Source organism: Lithobates pipiens, unplaced genomic scaffold, assembly GCF_037356315.1.
Source record: "Lithobates pipiens isolate NorthernLeopardFrog02 unplaced genomic scaffold, aLitPip1_a1.2 Scaffold_16, whole genome shotgun sequence".
In the NCBI taxonomy this organism is placed as follows: Eukaryota; Metazoa; Chordata; class Amphibia; order Anura; family Ranidae; genus Lithobates; species Lithobates pipiens.
In genome coordinates this window covers 61,263,853-61,286,252 of record NW_027507748.1, presented here as the reverse complement: position 1 = coordinate 61,286,252, position 22,400 = coordinate 61,263,853, and the positions used below count along the sequence as shown (strand labels likewise).

The 22,400-nt window shown below is 45.4% G+C and overlaps 1 protein-coding gene across 1 annotated transcript in view; it reads left to right on the top strand.

The window, feature by feature from the left end:
- LOC143981838 (interferon alpha/beta receptor 2-like) overlaps positions 1 to 22,082 on the top strand; it is a 62,751-nt gene extending 40,669 nt beyond the window's left edge. Inside the window, exons 6-9 of the mRNA XM_077479968.1 lie at positions 8,660 to 8,838; positions 12,914 to 13,082; positions 18,215 to 18,348; positions 21,379 to 22,082. Of these exons, the coding sequence (XP_077336094.1) occupies positions 8,660 to 8,838; positions 12,914 to 13,082; positions 18,215 to 18,348; positions 21,379 to 21,546 (650 nt within the window). The 3' untranslated portion in view covers positions 21,547 to 22,082. The remainder of the gene's footprint in view (positions 1 to 8,659; positions 8,839 to 12,913; positions 13,083 to 18,214; positions 18,349 to 21,378) is intronic.
- Positions 22,083 to 22,400: the final 318 nt, after the last annotated feature.

The following is a 22,400-nucleotide window of genomic DNA, read 5'->3' as shown; positions in this document are numbered from 1 at the left end:
CAGTCTGAAAAGGGTTACAAAGCAATTTCTAAGGCTTTACTATTCCAGTAAACCAAGCTGAGAGCCATTATCCACAAATGGAGAAAACTTAAAACAGTGGTGAACCTTCCCAGGAGTGGCCAGCCACCAAAATTACTCCAAGAGCACAACAACGACTCATCCAGGAGGTCATAAAAGAACCCAGAACAACATCTAAAGAACTGCAGGCTTTACTTGCCTCAATTAAGGTCAGTGCTCATCAGGCCCAGACTGGGACAAAAAATAGGCCCAGGCATTTTTGACCAAGCCGGCCAATTTTTCAAGGGACGAGGGGGGTGGGGTACAGGCATTCGCAGGGGCAGTTGGTGATGGGATATGAAGTCAATCCTCCACACTGTAATGTAAAGGGGACACTGTGATATAAAGGGGACTGTACTGTAAAGGGACACTATAATGATTACAGTGCCGCTTTACAGTGCAATCCACTTTATATCAGTGTCCCCTTTACAGTGCCCCTAGCAATCACAGCCCCCATCACAGGGCCCCTTGCAATCATGCCCCCCTTTTCTCTCATCACAGTGCCCCCTTTTACTCTATGCTCACTGTGCAGATCTCCAGCTCCTCCTAGCCCCCTGCTCCCTTACATCAAAATTCACACAGCCCCCTTACATCAGAGTCTACAGAGCCCCCTTACATGAGAGTCTACAGAACCTCCCTTACATCAGAGTACGCACAGCCCCCCATGCATCAGAGTCCACGGAGTCCCCCTTACATTAGAGTCCACACAGTCCCCCTGAGCCCTTGTACACACGGTTGGATAATCTGTCGGATTGCGTTTTATTGGACCGTATTGTCGGATAATCCGACTTTGTGTGGTATGCATCGGACTGATTCCGTCCAAATCTCCGTCCGACCCAATTTTCCAACATGTTGGAAATATTTCCCGACCAACTGGGCCGGACGGACCTAATCCGATCATGTGTAGAGCATTTTCATCGGACCAAGTGCCACGCATGCTCAGATCAAATTCCTACATCAAAGCTATTGGCTACTAGCCTGAATGTAGTCCCATCGTAATAAAATTACGTCATCACGTTCTGAAAGATCGGATTTTTCGCCAACTTGGACCGACCGTGTGTATGCAATAGTTTCGGACAAGATCCGACGGACAAAATCCGACGGATTTGGTTGTGGAAATCTCGACCGTGTGTACAGGGGCTTAGAGTCCGCACTATTTCCATTTATGCTGTAAGGGAGGAGCTCTGTGGACCTTGATGTAAAGGGGAACCCTGATTTAAGGGGGGCTCTGGTGTAAGGGGGAATGCTGGGGACTCTGGTATAAAGGGGAACTCTGATGTAAGGTGGTCTCTGCTTACCAAAGTCCACAGAGCACCCCTTAACCCTTTCTGCACTGGAACCTCCTGGCCCTTTAAGGGGTTTCTGATGCCAGGAGGCGGAGGTTTTTTTTTTTTTTTTTGGGAAAACCAACTTTATTAAAAACATGCGGTCACAAACATAGTCAGCATTCAGTAAAACAATCTCATAGAACAGGGTGGTAGCATAGCAGTACAGGCCTATCAGATGTTACAGGTTCCTCAGGGTACACAACTAACACAGCATACCGTGTTTCATCCGTATACAATACATTTGTCGTACCATACCCCCCACCCCCCCCCCTCCCCCTGCACAAAGTTAGTTTCCTCGGCTCCCCCATATTTATTACTCTGTGTCTCACTACCGATTCAGTCTGCCATTGCTATAGTGAGTCCCTACGTTCATCCTAGAGTACACACTAGTTCACATGCAGGTTTCCCCATCGCCCAGCCATCTGTCCCATATTTTGGAAAACTTTTGCAAACATCCCCTGTGTTGATATAGCAATTTTTTAAACGGCAGCATGGAATTGACATCCCTTTTCCAGTCGCCAATAGTGGGAGGGGAACTCCTCATCCACATACGGGCCACCGCCTTTCTCGCTACAAACAGGGTTTCGTGTATAAATGTTGCCTGGTACTTGTCGATATCTACGTCTGGCAGTAGCCCCAAGATACACAGTCTTGGGTCCAGTGCCACCGGAGAACCCATGACATCGTGTAAAAATTGAACAACCTGTAGCCAGTACGGTTGCAGACGATCACACTCCCAGATTTGATGATAGAACGTACCGGGACTGTGACCACAGGCCGGACAACTGGGAGAGTGGTCCGGTCTGAATTTAGCAAGTCTTTGTGGCGTAAGGTATGATCTGTGAATAATGTACAGTTGCGTCAGTCTATCTGAAAGCTTGTGGGCCATCTTCGGGACACTCTCCAGGATTTCATCCCAATCAGTGTCGGTAATGACCCCCATGTCTGGTTCCCAGTTTGTTTTGGCTTTTTGGATTACTGCTACTGTCTTGGGGAGGTGAAGTGTGGAGTAGAGATTGGAAATCAATTTTTTGGAGTCAGTATCTAAGAGTATGCTGAGGAGCGGGGGGCGAGGAAGGGACAGCTCCGTATCACGGAACTGTGCCTTCAACGCATGTCGCAATTGGAGGTAACCGAATTGTAGGCGCCGTGGTAGTGCAAATTCCTCCTGAAGAGATCGAAATGACTTCGGTCCCGACTCTGTCATCACCTGATATAAATGTACCACCCCGTACGATGCCCAGAGTCCTGCATCAGGGAGCTTTTGCAGCTCCACCAAATGGATGTTAGCCCAGAGTGGTGTATGTGAATGGATGTGCCCTATATTCAGTTTCCGTAAGGCCGCTTCCCATGTTTTTCGATGATGGTCCAGCATGCCATCATTATATCTACATGGCCGCCTTTGTCCCTGTCCGCCTCTGAAGATGACCTGCAATGGGGTCAGCGTAGGATCACCCGGATCGCCTCCCACCAGGGCTCGATATCTAGAGGCCTCCGCCGTGTTAAAATAGTGCAGATGGGATAACTGTGCTGCAAGGTAATATTCTTGTAAGTCCGGAAGCGAGGCTCCCCCCATGTCCACGGGATTTTTAAGCGTTTGCCAGGCCAACTTATGCCTGCTATGACCCCATACAAAAGTATTGAGAATGCTCTCCAGTTTTTTAAACAATCTAATGGGGAGACGCAGCGGGGCGTGCCAGACCATGTATAGAATTTTGGGCAATAGTATCATTTTCACTAGGTTAATCCTGCCCATGACCCCCAAAGGTAATTTGGCCCAGGCCTGTGTCTTGAGTTTGAGTAGCAAAAATAGGGGTTCTATATTAAGTGTGTAGTAGTCCCCCAGGTCTCTTGTGACCTGCACCCCCAGGTATCTAATCTCCCTCACCCTTTGCAGGGGGAGTTCTGGGATGGTCTGTGGTGGTGGAAACTGGTCAATAGGGAGAACCTGAGACTTATCCCAATTTATGCGTAGCCCCGAGCAATTACCCAAACGCTCTATGATGTTCAGTGCTGCCCGAAGAGATGGACCCTGATCAGCCAAGTACAAGAGCGTGTCATCCGCATATAGACCTATTTTGTCCAGCATATTGCCAACCCGTAGGCCCTCTACATCCGGAGATGCCCTAATAGCCAAGGCCAGAGGTTCTGCCGCCAGGGCATACAGGAGAGGGGACAGGGGACATCCCTGCCTAGTTCCCCTCTCCAATGGGAACTGTTCCGACATCCACCCGTTGACAAAAATCCTAGCCTTAGGTGACTGGTATAGGATACGTATCCATTTCTGGAAGTTGGGTCCGAATCCAAAGCTACCAAGGCATTCCCATAGATATGGCCATTCTACTGAGTCGAACGCTTTCGCGGTATCTAACGCTACGACGACCCGTGTGCCCGCGTTGTCATGGCGCGCTTGTAGGTTCATGAACAGCCGCCGTATGTTCATAGCCGTATTCTTCCCCGGCATAAATCCGGTCTGGTCGGGGTGGACCAGAGCCAGTATGACTTGATTTAGCCTAGTGGCCAAGATCTTTGCCAAGATCTTGACATCCACTTGCAACAGGGATATAGGTCTGTATGAGTCAGGGTACCTTGGATCCTTCCCTGGCTTGGGGAGTACTATAATTTGCGCTTCCTGCATGGACGGGGGGAGGATCCCCTCGCTAAATATGTTATGGTACAATTTGGTCAGAGAGGGGGTAAGAACTTCGGAAAAGGTGGAGTAAAATTCTAGGGGCAGACCATCTAGACCCGGGGCCTTAGACTTAGCCAGTTGAGAAACTGCCTCCGCTACCTCCTCACTAGAAATAGGGGCTTCTAGCATCCTAACTTGGTCAGCATTAAGCCTCGGGAAATGTATTGTGTGTAATTCCGTTTGTATGTCCTGCCTCGTGTATGTAAGGTGGGAGCGATATAACTCCTGGTAGAAAGTCCTGAACATAGCAGCCACCAAGGCGGGGTCCGTAACCTCCGCACCCTGCGGAGTCCGTAGGGACACCACCACTGGGGGCCTTTCATTCAGGTTCGAGAGGTATGCCAGGAGCCTTCCGGCCCTCTCCCCGTGTTCAAATACCTTCTGTCTGCTGAAAAATATGTGTTGTTTAGCCTTCTCCATGTGGAGCTGAGACACAAGTCTAGACTGTAAGTTAACCTGTCGTAGCCTATCCGCACTGGGGTCAGCAGTGTACGCTTGTTCCATCTCTTGTAATTTGGTCACGGATAACTGCACAGCTAGGCCCGAGGAGCGTTTTAAGCGATCAATTTTTCTGGACAGTAACTCCCGAGCAAGGTCCTTAAACCCATCCCATTTCGTCGGGTCAGTGTAAGCAACTCCAGTCTCGCCCAGTACATGGCTAAGCTCTCCCGCAATGGCCTCTATATCCAGTAGGCTAGATAACCAGAAAGGATTAAGCCGCCACACCCGCCTAGGCGCCGATCCCGGGAGTACAATAGTCACCCAGCATGGGGAGTGATCCGAGAGGGCCCGCGGTGCCATCCCCGAACCCCCCACCCTGGGCAGTAAAATATTCGACAGCAAAATAAGGTCTATCCGGGACAGCGTACCATGACTTGTGGAATGGCAAGTGTATGCTCTAGTAGTTGGGTGTTGGTGACGCCAAGCATCCGAAAGTGCAAATTCCGACATCAGTTTGCCAAAACGGGTCAAGGTACGTCCGTCAGATTGCTGTGTCCCCGCCCCCGACCTGTCCATCCCCAGATGCATGGTCATGTTAAAATCCCCCATCCACACCGCCGGTACCGAGGGGTTCTGAGCCATGTACGCCAAGCCCTTGGTAATCACCTCAAACGTAAACGGGGGAGGAACGTAACATGCCAAAAGGAGAAACGGGCTGCCCCCCAGGAGGGCGTGCAGAAACACAAACCTGCCCTGTTGATCTGTCTCCAGCGCTATCAGCTCAAAAGGGGCCTTTTTAGCCACCAATACCGAGACCCCCCGGGATTGGCTCGTGTGAGTGCTATAAAACACCCATCCCACCCAGGGCCGTCTTAATGCCGCCTGAAGGTGGCCAGTTATATGTGTCTCCACTAGAACTATTACATCGGCCCTCTGTGTCTTGAGGAAGTTCAGAACAGCAGTCCTTTTAATTTTATTACACATCCCCCTAACATTCCAGGTCATAAACTTCAACGTTGCCATAGCTCTGTCCAGCGTATAAACGAGGGGCAGGTGCGGCTCCGGTGCGGCCAGCCCGAGAGTGTCGCCAAACGCTTGCCTCTCTCCGGCCGTACACACCCCACCCCACCCCACCCCTGCCCCCGGTCCCCCATACCGCAGCCTGTATGCAATTAATAGGTATTTCCCTTCCAAATAAACATCAAACAATTCAACCCAACTCCCCCCACCCAGCTTTACACCGCCCCAACATGGTGAAAGCATAGCAACCCAAACCAACGTCTCAACGCTAAACATCCAGTGCATGGACGCAACTGGAGGCACATTATATTGAACAGTGTTATACATAGTGCAGCTAGTTGAGAACAGTCCACAGGGGGCAACTCTTCACGCTGTCAACCAGCGAAGCTCCAACGTGTAGCAGGGACCAGTTAATCTGGGAACCCCCCCATGTGCAAGCTCCCCCGCCTAGCAAAACATCAGTTGTGTCGGTGACGTGAGTCCAACCATTTCACCCGCCCCGGTATGACCCCTTCCCCCATAATTGTCCACAATACAGTAACATAGGAACTGAGTATATTGCAAGCCCCCAGTAAAGACAGTATATAACAAGTCAGGTCTTTTACACTCCTCCAGCCAACCAAAAAAAAAACTCCCAGGAACAGTGGCACAATATGTCCGAGTGTAGGGAAAGGATAGCCGTGGGGGGTCATCCGCCCCATATCCCCCCTGTTTCCTCGAGATAGTTTAGGCAAGTATTAGCGACATGGGGCTCAGGTTGTGCGATTTCCCCCCAAAGTTACCACAGGGTAAGTCTGGCTCCATATTTGTAAAGGGGTTGTTGTTCTGCAAACTGCAGTGGAGAAGGAGCAGTACTGTATAGGGCATAGTCAAACCGGGTGCAAGGATACTCACAGAACCTCCGATGCCGCAGACACTAGACCGGCCTGCCTCGTTGGTCTAACCAGGCCGTCACGGCCGCTGGGTCGTCAAAAAATTGGGCACGGCCATCCTCCTCAACCCGCAACCTTGCCGGAAACAACATGGCATATTTGAGATGCTGCGTGCGAAGACGTCGCTTAACTTCTTGAAAGAGGGATCTTTTCCTTTGTACTTCCCCGGAGAAATCTGGGAACACCGCCACTCTGGAGTTCTCCACTTGGATGTTGCCTTTTTCCCTGGAGAGCCTCAAAATCTTGTCGCGGTCACGAAAATTCAGAAACTTCGCAATGAACGTGCGGGGTGGCGCTCCAGGAGGCGCAGGCTTCGTAGGAATACGATGCGCTCGTTCCACTGCAAACATTACCGAAAACTCTGCTCGTCCGTACGTGTTGATAAGAAGGGATTCCAGGTATTCGGACGGATTCGTTCCCTCCAACTTCTCAGGGAGACTGATGAACCGAAGATTACACCTCCTCAATCGGTTCTCCATATCGTCCTGGTGGGAATGTAGCTGGTGGATTTGTCTTTGCATTTCCTCCGCAGCATGTCTCAGCGGGTGCAGAACATCCTCGGCCGCCCCTATCCTCGTTTCCGCCTCGGTGACCCTGTCCCGGAGCTTGGACATATCCTGCCTCAGTAGGGAGATGTCAGTTTTAACGTCGTCGATTTTGGCCGTCAGTGTCCCCTGGAGACCCGCTATGGCATCCAGCACTTTGGTGGTGTCGGAGGCCTGGCGCTCTGCATCTGCACACGTGCTCGCGCCATCTTCGGCCTGCCGGTCCAGCGGACAAGCTGGCGGAATTGCGCCAGCTTGTCCGCGGCTCCCTGGTTCCTTTTGGAGGGCGACATCTGTCCTCGGTGCTCTGCCAGGATGTGAGCAGTCAGACTGCAACTTTTGGCTGGAATTATAAGCTCAGGGTGAAAGCAGGATGAACGGCGGACGGGAGCTCACTCACAACACGTCTTACTCCATTGCTTGCCAGGCCACGCCCCAGGAGGCGGAGGTTTATGATGTGTGACTGCTGTGATTGGCTGTCATGTTGATCACATGATTGGAACTCCCATTGGCAAGCAGCGATTGGGAGCTTTCCATTATACGTGGGTAGTTGTGCCAGGAGAGAGTAGGGCATGCACTCTCAGCACAGCTGTGTTTGCAGTGTGGCATGCAAAAATGCGGCCGCTCTGCGCCAAGGCCCACCGGCTGAGAGGCTGCATATTTGTGTACTTGCGGTATGAAGGGGTTAAATTAGTTTATACACTGGGAGGCGGGAGAGAGGGTGAGCGTTCTCACCCCAGGATGGAAGATGGCTCAGGCAAAGGCTGTCAACAGCTTTCCTCTTCTGGCTTTAAACTACCCACTCATACATCCCAGGGGGTGTGGATGAAGCAAACACAGGAGGGTAGGGGCAGGGGGAGGAGGAGCAGATGAGCTCTCTCTCCTCTCCCATCCACGTGGAAGGAGGGGGAGCAACTGTCAGTGCTAGCTGTGGTGGTAGTGTGATGGACTGGGTCTGCTTTGCAGCTTCAGGACCTGAACAACTTGCCATAATTGATGGAACTATATATTCTGCACTCCACCAGAAAATCTTAAAGGAAAATGTCCAGCCATCAGTTTGTGACCTCAAGCTCAAGCGCACTTATGCAGCAGGACAATGATCCAAAACACACCAGCAAGTCCACCTCTGAATGGCTCAAAAAACACAAAATTAGGTATTTGGAGTGTCCTAGTCAAAGTCTGGGCTTAAATCTGATTGAGATGCTGTGGCATGATGTTAAACAGGCTGTTCATGCTCGAAAAATCCAATCCAATATGGCTGATTTAAAATAATTCTGCAAAGAACAGTTGGCCAAAATTCCTCCCCCGCGATGTGAAAGACTCATTGCCAAATATCGCAAACGCTTGGTTTCAGTTGCTGCCCAAGGGTGGCACAACCAGTTATTGGGTTTAGGGGCCAATTACTTTTTCACATAGGGCCAGGCAGGTTTGGACAGCCTTTTCACGTTATAAATATCATCATTTAAAAACTGTATTTTGCTTTTATTTCGGTTATCTTTGTGTAATAAAAAAAATGCTTGATGATCTGAATCATTGAAGTGTAACAAATATGCAAAAAAAAAAAAAAAAAAAGAAATCTGGAATGGGGGCAAATACTTTTTCACAGTATTGAATATTAACAAATAGTATTTATCTCCTTTTTAGCTTGGCTGGGCCCCCCCATTGTGGATGTTATTTCAGATAATAATGGATTACAAGTTTCTATCCGCCCTCCGGTCTCTCATCTATGGAGTGAAAAGGAGCAGCGCAATGTTACCATGCTGAGTGACAATGTCTATCCTTTGCTGCTGTATACAATTCAGTTGGTGAAGGACTCAGCACAGGTAAGCTATCTGGGCATTTTTATGTAAAACATGAGTTAAAAGGTTTTAGAATCTTACCACCTCCTTCAAAAACAAGAGGGGGGAAATCTGACTTACTTAGATCCCTTTGGATTGAATTCAGGTACCCACCCATATACATAAACTTTCTGTCCCAGATAATCAAAAAGCTCCTAACCTTTGTGTCAGAACCCAGGTCTGAACTTATGACCTCTGCTATGTCTGGCGATGTCAATTCTTGCTGAGCCACCTGAGATGCTGGACAGCTCCCTGTCTGACCCATTGGATAATCCTGCATTGTTTCTGCTAAACATGGAACTCCTTGCTCCTCCCATAAACTTCTTATTTAAAGTGGATGGAAACCTGAAAAAAAATGTTTTAATGAAGACTTCTACCTGGTACAGTAGAGGATGTCAATTCATCTGTGCCCAGTCTTGCCACAAAGAGTTAATCCAGCTCTTGTGTTTTTTTAGTAAGATAAAATATAAGTTTGTGTCGCCACATCCCCCGCTGCTGTGACTGACATCTGATTTCTTTATCTCATGCACTAGCATGAGAGAGTGAGAGAGTGTTACGATTTCAGCTTCACATCCCTCCTCCTTTCTTCTCCAGCTCTCCCAGGATTGGATGCTCCCCACCTCAACATGATTGCAATTGCACATGCTGAAGTCATGTGGTACCTTTCCTGAGTTTTGACCGGATGTTACTTATAACTCAGGAATAGTAGAGTGTAGAGGTGGGCAGGGAGTCTTCTGACATCACGACTCCACCCACGAGCTTCCAGAGTTTTGCAGGGCCCCTACTACTGAAGGGGTAACATTTGCAAGGTAGGAATACATGCAGGAGGCTTGCATGTATATATACCTTAATACTCTGCCATTAGTTTATACTGGGTGAGTGTTGGGTTTATATCCACTTTAAACCATTTCCCAGATTATTTTGCTCTCTCCAGCCAATATCTCACTCTTGTCACTCCTGCTGCCATCTGTATCTTCACTACCACTTATTACTCACTTTGGCCTCTTCCTCAACACACAGAGCACATTGATGCCTTCAGGTGGTGCGCATAGCCGTGCGCATGCGCGCACGACGTATTGTATCGTGCATATGCGTGCGCCAGGCCGTGGAACTGTGTGCGTGCGGACCCGCTAATTCGTGCACCCGTAGGCGCAAACCCGCCACATCGCGCACCGGCGTGCGCCGTTCTTCCCTGCATGCGCACTGGGAAGCGCCGACGTTGAAGTCTGGTGATTCTCTGACAATATATCTGCTACTGGACCCCGGCTTGCTCACTTTTTGGTGGGATGATCCTGAAGACCATGACCTGGTACTGACAGGCAGCAAAACCCATCTCCACCATCAGGAGCTCTGGTGAACACCGGTTAGTACTTGGACTCCGCACCTCAGGTGAACCTGTATCATATGCTAGGGTGACCTACTGCTGCACTTATCCAGCTGGTCAGTGGGAGCTATAGCTACTGGCCTTCACGCCTGAACCTTGACTGACACGTTGGGAATCCAGCCTCATTCCTACCAATTTAATGCTTAACCCCACACTTTAGCCCAACTGCAAAAATCAGTGATGCTTATAACCTTTAACAATGGAAGTACCTTTAATTGAGTGCCATTCCCTACCTATACCACCCCTAAATCCAGGAATTGCATTGAACTTTGGGATGGTACAATGGCTGCTGATGCAAATCACAAGACGAAAGCAGCTGTCCTTATTTTTTCTGGCGAATGTTACAATATGTATAAAGCATCCTACCTTTTTTGGCTTTAATTTTTCCAGTTATAACCACTTAACATGGATAATAATAACAGGGTGGAGCCACTATGAAGGGAACATTTATCACAAGTGAGTGGTAGGGCAGCATGAATTATAATTTTGGACTTGACTATGAAGAGTAGCTGTTGATGTTAATTTGTAGCACCATCAGCATCATGGTAGCTTTCATTGTAGGCCAGCATAAAACTGTGACCCTGTACTTCACTGGGTCACCAGCCCCAGTAGTCCACAGGATATGTTCCTCTTTGACTGGTAGTTCAAGAAGTTAATTTCAAGTATGCATATCTGTCCGAATCACTTTTTTAAAAGAACATTGAGCAACACAGTCATGACATCACCAAATCTCACTTCAAACTCTCCTAAAACTAGCAGGCAGATGCAGCAGTGCCTTTGATCTCATACTGCAGACGTAGCAAAGTTGAGGCCTAATGGTGACCTCCAGAGTTGGGAACAGCTGACCTCCTTCTGTGTAGAGTGGGTTAGAAGGAATGATGGGTGTACTGCAAGATGAAATGGTGGGTGCCAGACACTTTATGAATGCAAAGAGATTTATTGTCTCTGGAACAGAACTGTGGGAGAGAGGGTTAGATGCAATGATAATTGACAGACTCCAAGACTTCTATAGGTAGACAGCTACCTACGGGTGAAGGCCTCCAGCCAGACACCACTTTTGCATAGGTAGGACCACTGTCTCCTATGGCAACAATCTTGTAGCAGTTACCAACGGTAGTTATATTCATCTATAGGCAACACAAACAGCTCTCTGCTTACTCCACAGTCACTTACTGTGGGTCTTCACTCAACAAACTCCCAGTCTTTCACTAGACTTCAGATCCAATAGCCACTGGGTCCCCTGAGCTCTTCCATTTTTTAGCACTCAGTATCTTCCTCAAGCGTCACCCCAGCTTCCCTGCTGAAGTCTCTGGCTTGGCACTCACAGAAACTCTTCAAGCGTCACCTCTGCTGTCCTGCTGGGTCCCTGGCTTGGCACTCTCTGAAGTTTTCGAACTTCTTCACTGCCCCCGGCTGGTGAGAAGACTGCTCTGGTACTGGCTTCAGCTTACTCACAGTGGTCTCCAGTAATGAGGTGGATGGTCCCTTAGTGGCGACAACTTCTCCTTCTACCTCCGACCACAGCTGGTTCCTCGTCCAGCTGAACTGCTACTTCTGGTTGGACTACAAGCCAGCAGTCCCAACCCTAAGCTTCTCCCCCGCTCCTGGAAAGGCCCTCGGGCAGTCTAGCAGCCAAATGTCCCAAACCCAGGGCAGCACAACACACTTCCACCCAGAGAGCCATCCAGGTGGCACAGAACCCAAGTCACCTGACTCCACCCAAATAGGCTCTCCCAGCAGGCCAAGGCACCAAAAAAAAAATCCCTGCCCATTGGCTGAGACACCTGAGACATATCTAATGTCACTAGCATAGTGCCACCCAGTGACAGAAGAGAGAGGGTGCAACAAGTCCAGACCTAGAGAGGAATCAATTGATCTCCTAACAATTGGCCAAGGAAACTAAATTTGATTGCAACCCTGCCTAAACATCAGGGTGCTACATCAATATACAGCTATGAGGCTGTAGGCGCTGCTATTTTTCAGGAGGAATTCAAGACACAAGATGGGTGCTCAACCTGTAGCCCTCCAGCTTTTGTGGAACTACCAGTCCCATGAGGCATTGCAAGGCTGACAGTTATAAGCATGACTCCCAAAGGCAGAGCCATGATGGGACTTTGAGCACCCAAAATTCTCCCTATAGAAAATCTTCACTATATGAGTTTAAGTAGATCTAGAGGAAAAACTTTTTTTATTATTTTGGAGTAAGGGAGGGTTAGGACTTCCTGTCCCATAGCCAAGCCAGGAAATTAGATAAAATCCCTGCAAATTAACCCTTTGAGGACTACCGTCATCAATATAAAAATAATTATATATTTTTTCCCTTTAAGAATGTATTTGAACAATAAATACTATTTCCACACTTGTGCCATTTTTGGGGGAGGAATTATGACAACCATTTGTTGATAAGAACTAATAATTTGACTCAAACCAAAAAAATGTATTTTAAGTTCTTAATCAGAAGATACAAGCAATTAAAAACATGGGACAAATACGTCCCTTGGTCCTCAATGGGTTAAGGGAATCTTTTAAACCAGTATGACCCCTGATTAACCCAACACATATTGCTGATGTCAGTATGAGAAAGGCAAAAGAATTTGTTTGCTAATTTTCTTGATTTATGTGAAAGCTAAGATAATGTAAAAGTTATTTTTGAAGTAAATTTTGTTCTTTGAACAGACTCAAGTAAAGGAAACTGAGGCTGGTGACGAAATTTATACTGAACTGATAAAAGACAGTGTGGGATGCAGCAATTACTGTGTGTCTGTAAATGCATCTAATGAACTTAATGAACATTCAGTAGAATCTCCAATGAAATGTATCCTCACTAAACCTCCACATGTAAGATGTAAGTAAAAATTATATTTTTTTCAGTTTTCACACCAAAAATAGAAGTGAAAATCCCATTTTCCTGTTTGCTGATGAGTGGGTGATGTTGATGATGGATGATGTACGGAAAGGATTCTTCACAGTAACAGCTGTGAAAATGTGGAATAAAGCTCCCTCAAAGACTAGTTCTGGCAAGCTTAGTAGATTATTTTTAAAAAGTCTGTATGCATTCCTAAATGCCAAAATATAACTGGACACTAATGCCGCGTACACACGATCGCACATTCCGACAACAACATGGGATTTTTTCCGACGGATGTTGGCTCAAATTTGTCTTGCATATACACGGCCACACAATGTTGTCGGAAATTCCGAACGTCAAGAACGCGGTGATGTACGACGACCTGAGAAAATTCAAGTTCAATAGCCAGTGCGGCTCTTCTGCTTGATTTCGAGCATGTGTAGAACTTTGTGCGTCGGAATTGTGTACACACGATTGGAATTTCTGACAACGGATTTTGTTGTCGGAAAATTTGAGATCCAGATCTCAAATTTTCTGTGTCGGAAATTCCGATGGAAAATGTCCAATGGAGCCTACACAGTCGAAAATTTCCGACAAAAGGCTCCCATCGAACATTGTCCGTGTGTATGTGGCATAACATTTTTAGATAATAAGGGGTAGCTGACCCAGGGAATATCCATCTGCTTCCTGAGGGATCAGGAAGGATATTTTCCTCCTTCTGGAGCAAATTGGATTATGCTTTATTGTTTTGTTTTTTTCTTTCCTCTGGATCAACTAAGGATCTATGAGGTTTTCAATTTTTTTTTATTTTATCTTTATATTGGTTGAACTGGATGGACTTGTGTCTTTTTTTCAGCCTCACTAACTAAAGCCCCTTACACACGTCCTGAACATTGGGCGGTATTGGCTGGTTCAATAGAAACCAGCCAATGTTCTGGCCATGTGTATGGCAGTCGGTCAGACAGAAACCAGCTGACCGCCCGGCTACTGTTGAAGGGTCATGCCCGAATAAAGGTCTGCAGATTGGCCATTGGCTGAGAGCGCTGACCAATGTCAGAACACAATAGCTCAGTGGAGGATCTCCTCCCGAGCTCTCCAGTTTTTTTTCATTCAAGCCTGCTGGGTTGAACGAAAAAAAGACTGATAGTCAAACTGTTGGTGCTATATAAAGTGGGGACGGAAAGTATTCAGACCCCCTTAAATTTTTCACTCTTTGTTATATTGCAGCCATTTGCTAAAATCATTTAAGTTCATTTTTTCCTCGTCAATGTACACGCAGCGCTCCATATTGACAGAAAAACACAGAATTGTTGACATTTTTGCAGATTTATTAAAAAAAGAAAAACTGAAATATCACATAGTCCTAAGTATTCAGACTCTTTGCTCAGTATTTAGTAGAAGCACCCTTTTGATCTAATAGAGCCATGAGTCTTTTTGGGAAAGATGCAGTAAGTTATTCACACCTGGATTTGGGGATCTCCTTCCATTCCTCCTTGCAGATCCTCTCCAGTTCTGTCAGGTTGGATGGTAAACATTGGTGGACGGCCATTTTTAGGTCTCTTCACAGATGCTCAATTGGGTTTAAGTCAGGGCTCTGGCTGGGCCATTCAAGAACAGTCACGGCTTTGTTGTAAAGCCACTCCTTTGTTATTTTAGCTGTGTGCTTAGGGTCATTGTCTTGTTGGGAGGTAAACCTTTGACTCAGTCTGAGGCCCTCAGCACTCTGGAGAAGGTTTTTGTCCAGGATATCCCTGTACTTGGCCGAAATTCATCTTTCCCTTGATTGCAACCATTCGTCCTGTCCCTGCAGCTTAAAAACACCCCCACAGCATGATGCTGCCACCACCATGCTTCACTGTTGGGACTGTATTGGACAGGGGATGAGCAGTGCCTGGTTTTCTCCACACATAGCACTTAGAATTAAGGGCACGAAGTTTTATCTTGGGCTCATAAGACCAAAGAATCTTATTTCTCACCATCTTGGAGTCCTTCAGGTGTTTTTTAGCAAACACAATGTGGGCTTTTATGTGTCTTGCACTGAGGACAGGCTTCCGTCTGGCCACTCTGCCATAAAGCCCCGACTGGTGGAGGGCTGCAGTGATAGTTGACTTTCTACAACTTTCTCCCATCTCCCAACTGCATCTCTGGAGCTCAGCCACAGTGATCTTTGGGTTCTTCTTTACCTCTCTCACCAAGGCTCTTCTCCCCCAGATAGCTCAGTTTGGCCGGACAGCCAGCTCTAGGAAGGGTTCGTCCCAAACGTCTTCCATTTAAGGATTATGGAGGCCACTGTGCTCTTAGGAACCTTAAGTACAGCAGAAATTTTTTGTAACCTTGGCCAGATCTGTGCCTTGCCACAATTCTGTCTCTGAGTTTTTCAGGCAGTTCCTTTGACATCATGATTCTCATTTGCTCTGACATGCACTGTGAGCTGTAAGGTCTTATATAGACAGGTGTGTGGCTTTCCTAATCAAGTCCAATCAGTATAATCAAACACAGCTGGACTCAAATGAAGGTGTAGAACCATCTCAAGGATGATCAGAAGAAATGGACAGCACACCTGAGTTAAATATATGAATGTCACAGCAAAGGGTCTGAATACTTAGTACCATGTGATATTTCAGTTTTTTTTTTTTTTTATAAATCTGCAAAAAATGTCAACAATTCTGTGTTTTTCTGTCAATATGGGGCGCTGTGTGTACATTACTGAGGAAAAAAATGAACTTAAATGATTTTAGCAAATGGCTGCAATATAACAAAGAATGAAAAATTCAAGGGGGGTCTGAATACTTTCCGTCCCCACTGTAAATCCTGTATAATAATAATAATATTCCTTTACCGGTATATGAGCACTTCAGATTGTGTAAACTATACATTACCCAAATATCTATATTGTTGTTTTTCTACTCTTTGTGAAAAACTTTAATAAAAACATTGAAACAGAAAAAAACTGACAGTGTGTACTACGGCTTGGCCAACATCCCAGACCCAGCCTATGATTGCACAATGAAGTACAAAAACAGTACAATGAGCAGATCATGCTTGTTATCTTTCCTCTTGTAAGTATGTTTGCAAAGTTAGATTGCTAAAAATACCAAACAATAGGGCCTGTTTGGCTGACCATCCCTCTCACAGTCTATGCTCTGTTGTTAACCACTTGAGTACCAGCCTGTAATACCCCGTCATTACCAGGCCATTTTTCAGTTTTCAATGCTGTGATACCTTGACTGACAACTACACCATTATGCAATGCTGTACCCAAATAAATGTTAGCAATTTTTTTTTTATATTTTTGGTGGTATTAACTGTTTTTTGGTCTTCTTTTTACCATAAAAAAGAAAAAAGACAAAAAAAAAAATTGTTTTTTTTTAATCTCTTAGCATTTTTGTAAAATAAAAAATGGCAGGACAGTACAACAATCCATAAAATTACCCTTTTTTGAAAAGCCAACACTCCAAGGTGATCTCATTTATTTGCCACAACTTTTTAGAAGAAACATGCTGGTTAAACACAAAGCCTCGTCCACACGATCTGTTTTTTCAGCAGGGAATTGTGTGATGACAGACTGTTAGTACACTCCATCAGACAATTGTTGTCCAACATTCCGCAACAAATGTTGGATGGCAGGCTAGTAAACTTTTGGCGGACAATGGTCAGTACACAAATCCGTCACACAAAAGTCCAAAGTACAAACACACATGCTCAACCAAACACGACATTAACAGAAGGTGCCCAAAGGGTGGTGCTCAAGAGCTGAAATTCCTCATAATACATCACTACGTTTGTGTTTGTTGGCCAACAATTGTGTACCGTCTGTATGCAAGACAAGTTCCTGGCACATGCCCCTTCAGACAAAAGCCTGACGCTTTGCTGGCCAACAATCTGATCGTGTGTACGAGGCTTAATGGGGTTGTAAAGGTTCATGTTTTTTCACCTTAATGCATCCTATGTTGAATCCAAAAAACATCTTGTGATCACTGGTCCCCCAGCCTCCCGTTTTACTTACCTGAGAAAGTCCCACGTTGCGAATGCTCTTCCTTTGCTCGGTCTTCTCAGCTCTTCATTGGATAGATTGATAGCAGCACAGCCATTGGCTGCTGTCAATCAACTCCAATGACACAAGGGCCGGGGGGCAGGGCCGAGTCCTGTAGCCGGCGACTATGGATGTCTAATACAGAACTGGGGAGCGCACCGGCCAGGGTAACCCTCTTAGGAGAGCGCTTCCCAGAGGGGGTTATCAGAAGCGTGGAGGAGCCGAGGCAGCCGCCGAGGGACCCCAGAAAATGATGATCGGGGCCACTCTGTGGAAAACGAGCTGCACAGTTGAGGTAGGTATGACATGTTTGTTATTTAAAAAAAAAATATTCAAACCTTTAGTGTCACTTTAAGTCCGTAGGGTTCAATATTGAGTTTGCCCACCCTTTGCAGCTATAGCAGCTTCAAATCTTCTGGGAAGGCTGTCCACAAGGTTTAGGGGTGTGTCTATGGTAATGTTTGACCATTCTTCCAGAAGTGCATTTGTGAGGTCAGGCACTGATGTGGGATGAGAAGGCCTGGCTCGCAGTCTCCCCTCTAATTCATCCCAAAGATGCGCTATCGGGTTGAGGTGCAGGCCAGCCGAGTTCCTCCACCCCAACCTCGCTCATCCATGTCTTTATGGACTTTGCTTTGTGTACTGGTGTGCAGTCATGTTGAAACAGGAAGGGGCCATCTCCAAACTCCCAACAAGTTGGGAGCATTAAATTGTCCAAAATGTCTTGGTATGCTGACACCTTAAGAGTTCCCTTCAGTGGAACTAAGGGCCCAAGCCCTGAAAAACAACCCCACATCATAATCCCCCCTCCACCAAATGATTTGGACCAGTGCACAAAGCAAGGTTCCTAAAGACATGGATGAGTGAGTTTGGGGTGCAGGAACATGACTGGCCTGCACAGAGTCCTGACCTCAACCCAATAGAACACTTTTGGGATGAATTAGAGCATTAAAGTTCATATGCTTGAAAGGACAGTTCCAATACTTTTGGTAATATAGTGTATCATAAAACTCCTTGTTGACTTGCAACATCCTTATGAACCTCACGAGTGTACCATACCAGCAGCACACCGGTTATACCATACTTCTCATTGCAGGTGATGGAAGAGTCTACTGGATTGTAGTGATATTTGTGGTCGTTGTAGTGGTTGTTGGGTTGGTGCTGTTTACAAACATTCTTCACCAGGCAGGAGGTGTCTGCAGGAAACACATCCTCACCCCAGACGTTTTGGTAAGAGAACCGATCAGTTTTCACTTTTCATCTCCTGTATGTTTCACCCCTGATCTGGGCAGAGAAGACTGAGGCTCCACTCAAACACTAGTATGACTTCTTTGTGTCCAAAGTCGCATGACAAGTCGCAGCCCATTGTTTTTAATTACACCCATTCCAATCTATGCAACTTAAAGTCACAGTGATTTCGAAAAAGTTCCTGCACTGCTTTGATGCAATCTTCTTGCAGCTTAAATGCCAGAGAGAGAGAAATTGCGACAAAGTCGCACTCGAAATTGTGTGACTTTGCAGTCACACTAGTGTGAACGGAACCTGGTGGAGTGTGTGGGAGGATGGACGTAGGATGGAGAGATAATCAAGTAGATGGTGGAGGGATGTACAGGAATATCAATGGATGTATAAAGAATGGATATTTAGATGTTTGGATGGATGGATGATGCATGTGGAGTGAATGGATGGATGTATCGATCGATGTTTGCTTAGTGGATGGATTCATAGACTGACATTGGATGGTTGGATATATATATATATAAAATGAATGGACATGTAGTAAATGGATGGTTGTATCAATCAATGTATTCTTAGTGGATGGATATGGAGTGAATGGATGGATAAGGAGTAGACCTGTGCACTGACCAAAAATTAGTTCATTTTCTTTCCATTCTTTTTTTTTTTGCATTTTTCGGAGATTCGGAATTCAAAAATTCTGAATTTTGAATTTACGAATTTTCGGAATTCGGAAATTCAGACATTTGAAAATCCGGAAATCTGTAAAAATAAAGAAAACCAGTAAAAATTTTAATAACTAATAATAACTATTAAATTATAGGTATTGGAATTTCCTTTCAAATTTGGCTGTATATGAATGTAACGAATACAAATTTATCTGAAGTTACAAATTATCCGAAATAACGTAATCTAAACAAATAGAATGGAACAAATTAATAATAAATAATAATAATAAAAATGTTTTATTATTATTATTGTTATTTATTATTATTATATCGTTACATTCCATTCGTTTAGATACGGCATTCGTTTTTTCAGATAATTCGTAACTTTGGATAAATTTGTACTCATTACATTCACTAACAGCCAAATTTGAAAGGAGATTCCAATACCTATAATTTAATATTTATTATTAGTTATTATTTAAGATTTTTGTGTTTTAGAATTTTAAGATTTTCATTCTTATTAATGTTCAGATTTTTATTTTTGGATTTTGAAATTTCCAAATTTTGGGATTTTCGAATTTCCAAATTTTTGCATTTTTAAATTTCCTCATCTCTAATTTTTGAATTTTCAAATTTCTTAAATTTGGAATTTCCGAAAATTCTAAATTTGGAAAATAATGAATTTGTCAAAATTCATTAAAAAACTAATTCGGAACTAAACAAATTGCACATGTCTAATAAGGAGTGAATGGATGGATGCTGTATGGATATGGAATGAATGTATAAGGAGTGAATGGATGGATGTATCAAGGTGGATAAATTGATGGTGTGACAGTAGATGAATGGGGAGTGAATGGCTGGATGAAGAATGGATGGATAGATGAATGGAGAATGGATGGTGACTATATAGAGAAATAGGGCTATATGGATAGATAGGAAGTGGCTGAATGGATCAATAAACAGATAGAACAGTTTCAAAAACCAGAACGCTTCCCATGGAATGTGAGGGTTAGGGTGAAGCAGGAGATCACTTAAAGCGTATCTCCAGGCAGACACAGATGCTATAAATATACAAGCAGTTTTACCTACCCAAGCAGTGGCGGCCTGTCCATAAGGGGTGCTGTCCATAACTTTTCCGCCCACCTCCCCTTCCACTAATTCCAGAAGTGCATCTCAAGGCGTCCAATCGGCGGCGCTATGAGGAGTGAGCTTGGCGTTGCCCTGGCAACCAGGAAGTGTGGCGGAGTGACCAAAAGTGGCTGTCAGGCAGCGGGTGGAAATACCTTGGGTGCCCAAGTGGTCCGGGCCCCTTGGGATGACCAGGCCCCTTACATGAGTGTGGGCTGTACCCCCCTGATCATAATATTCCTATTGTCTTCCTGATTCTCCTCTCAGCCAATCAGGAAGCGGGTCCTGAGAACCGATTGGCCAGGGAGTCTTAGGAATCCCAGCCAATTGGGTCTCAGGACCTACTTTCTGTTCAGCTGGGAGGAGATGCAACGGCCTCGGAGCGAGGAGTAGCTGGAGCAAGATGCAGCATCCCTACCAAGGATCCAGTATATAAAGAAAGCAGTGCAACTCACCTCATCCTTGTGCTGTATCTCCCTCTTCCAGTGTAAGTTCTGCTGCACAGTGGATTGCAAGTGGGTGATATCAAACCAAATTCAGTAATTTACACTACTTACATTTAAAAAAAATTATGTATCGATGAATCAGGAGCTGCATTAATTTTTCTTTTATATCTGCCCAGATTTCCGCTTTAATAAACATGTGCACACTATGGATGTAGTATACAGTGGAACCTTGGTTAACGAGTAACGTGGTTAACAATCATTTTGAAAGATGAAAAAGGCGAAAAAAATCTGTCTCTGTTTGTGAGTGTTGTCTAGCAAAACAAGCAGTACAGCACCGCATTTTGCCAGAGGTACGGGGGCGCCAGTGACACTCGGAACGGTTCGGAGCCGTTCGGAATTACTCAGAAATACTCGGAAATACTCAGTTCCCGAGTGTTTCCGAGCCTTTTCAAGTTCAGCCGAGCTGTCTTCGAGTGTTTCCAAGGCTCTCCAGAGCCCCTCCCCCCCTCCTCTGGCCACATGCGGTATTCCATGCACTTGAAGTAAATGCAGAACAAAATTTTATTCGTTTCCATTGACTTCTATGGGGAAACTTACTTTGATATGCGAGTGCTTTGGATTGCAAGCATTCTCCTGGAACGGATTATGCTCGTAATCCGAAGATTTCACTGTAATGGATAAACATTGTATACTCGGTTACATATTTTCACTTTGGATTGGATAGGTAGTAACTTGTCTGATCTGTATTATTTTCCTGACCTTTTCCTTTTTTATACCTAAAGGAATGCTTTCCATGGGTTAAAAGGTTTCTGGATGACAACAATGAGTTAAGTCCCCTTGTCTATATTCCTTTGGAGGTATTAAGGGCAGAAAACAAACAAGAACAAATGACGGAGCAAGGGACGGACACAAATATTTCTATACTCACCAAAAACGGGATTACAGTTTGATAAAACATTATTTAGACTTTTAATCCTCGGAATAAGAGCTGCTGGAAGGGCAGGCATTGAGTTTGCACTGGGGCCTGGAGCATGGAAAGGGCCCATTTCCATCAAATTAAAGAGGAACTCCAGCCTAATGGAAAGCATTGTGTTAATTCATAACAAATAGTTGCTAAAATATCTCAATATGTGATGCCGATTTCCTTTGTAAGGGAACCTAAGAACTTGAAGACAGACATTTTCTACTGTATATTGGGGGAGGAGTTTGTCTGCTTTACGTGACATACTGTGAAAGAATGACCATGAAGAAGGCTTGAAGAGAATCTACAATGGTTTAAATGAAGTCAAATTAATTTTAAGTTTATATGTTTTTGAACTGATGTTTTGTAATATTTATATAATACATTTTTAATAAATGGTGTACTCATAACACTGGAGTGATAGAGCATTATGGGTCTCCTAAAAAAAAGTATAGCAGAAGCTGTTTCCTTTCAGTCTGTCTGTCTCTAATTGAAAATCATTACAGAGCTGTGCATGGCATTTAAGCAGGCTGTGTGTGTCATTTCTCCAACCCCTTCAACTCTGTGTGCAGGTAATTTGGCAGCTTGTTTTTGCAATAAATTTAAAATAGATTAGTAGATAGCAGTGGCGGGTAATCCTCAATATTGTGGGGGCAGCACTACACCTCCCCCTGGCACGCTATCGATTGGGGATGCGGCAATCCATGGCCTTACCTTAAGCTTTGGTGCTGCAGTCCAGGTGTGGGGAGGAGACCGATGGCGAGCTGAATCCGGGGTAGGGCTCCAGGAAGAGGCTGTTGCTGACCATTGCTTCTCCTCCCGGCTGAACAGAAAGCAGGTCCT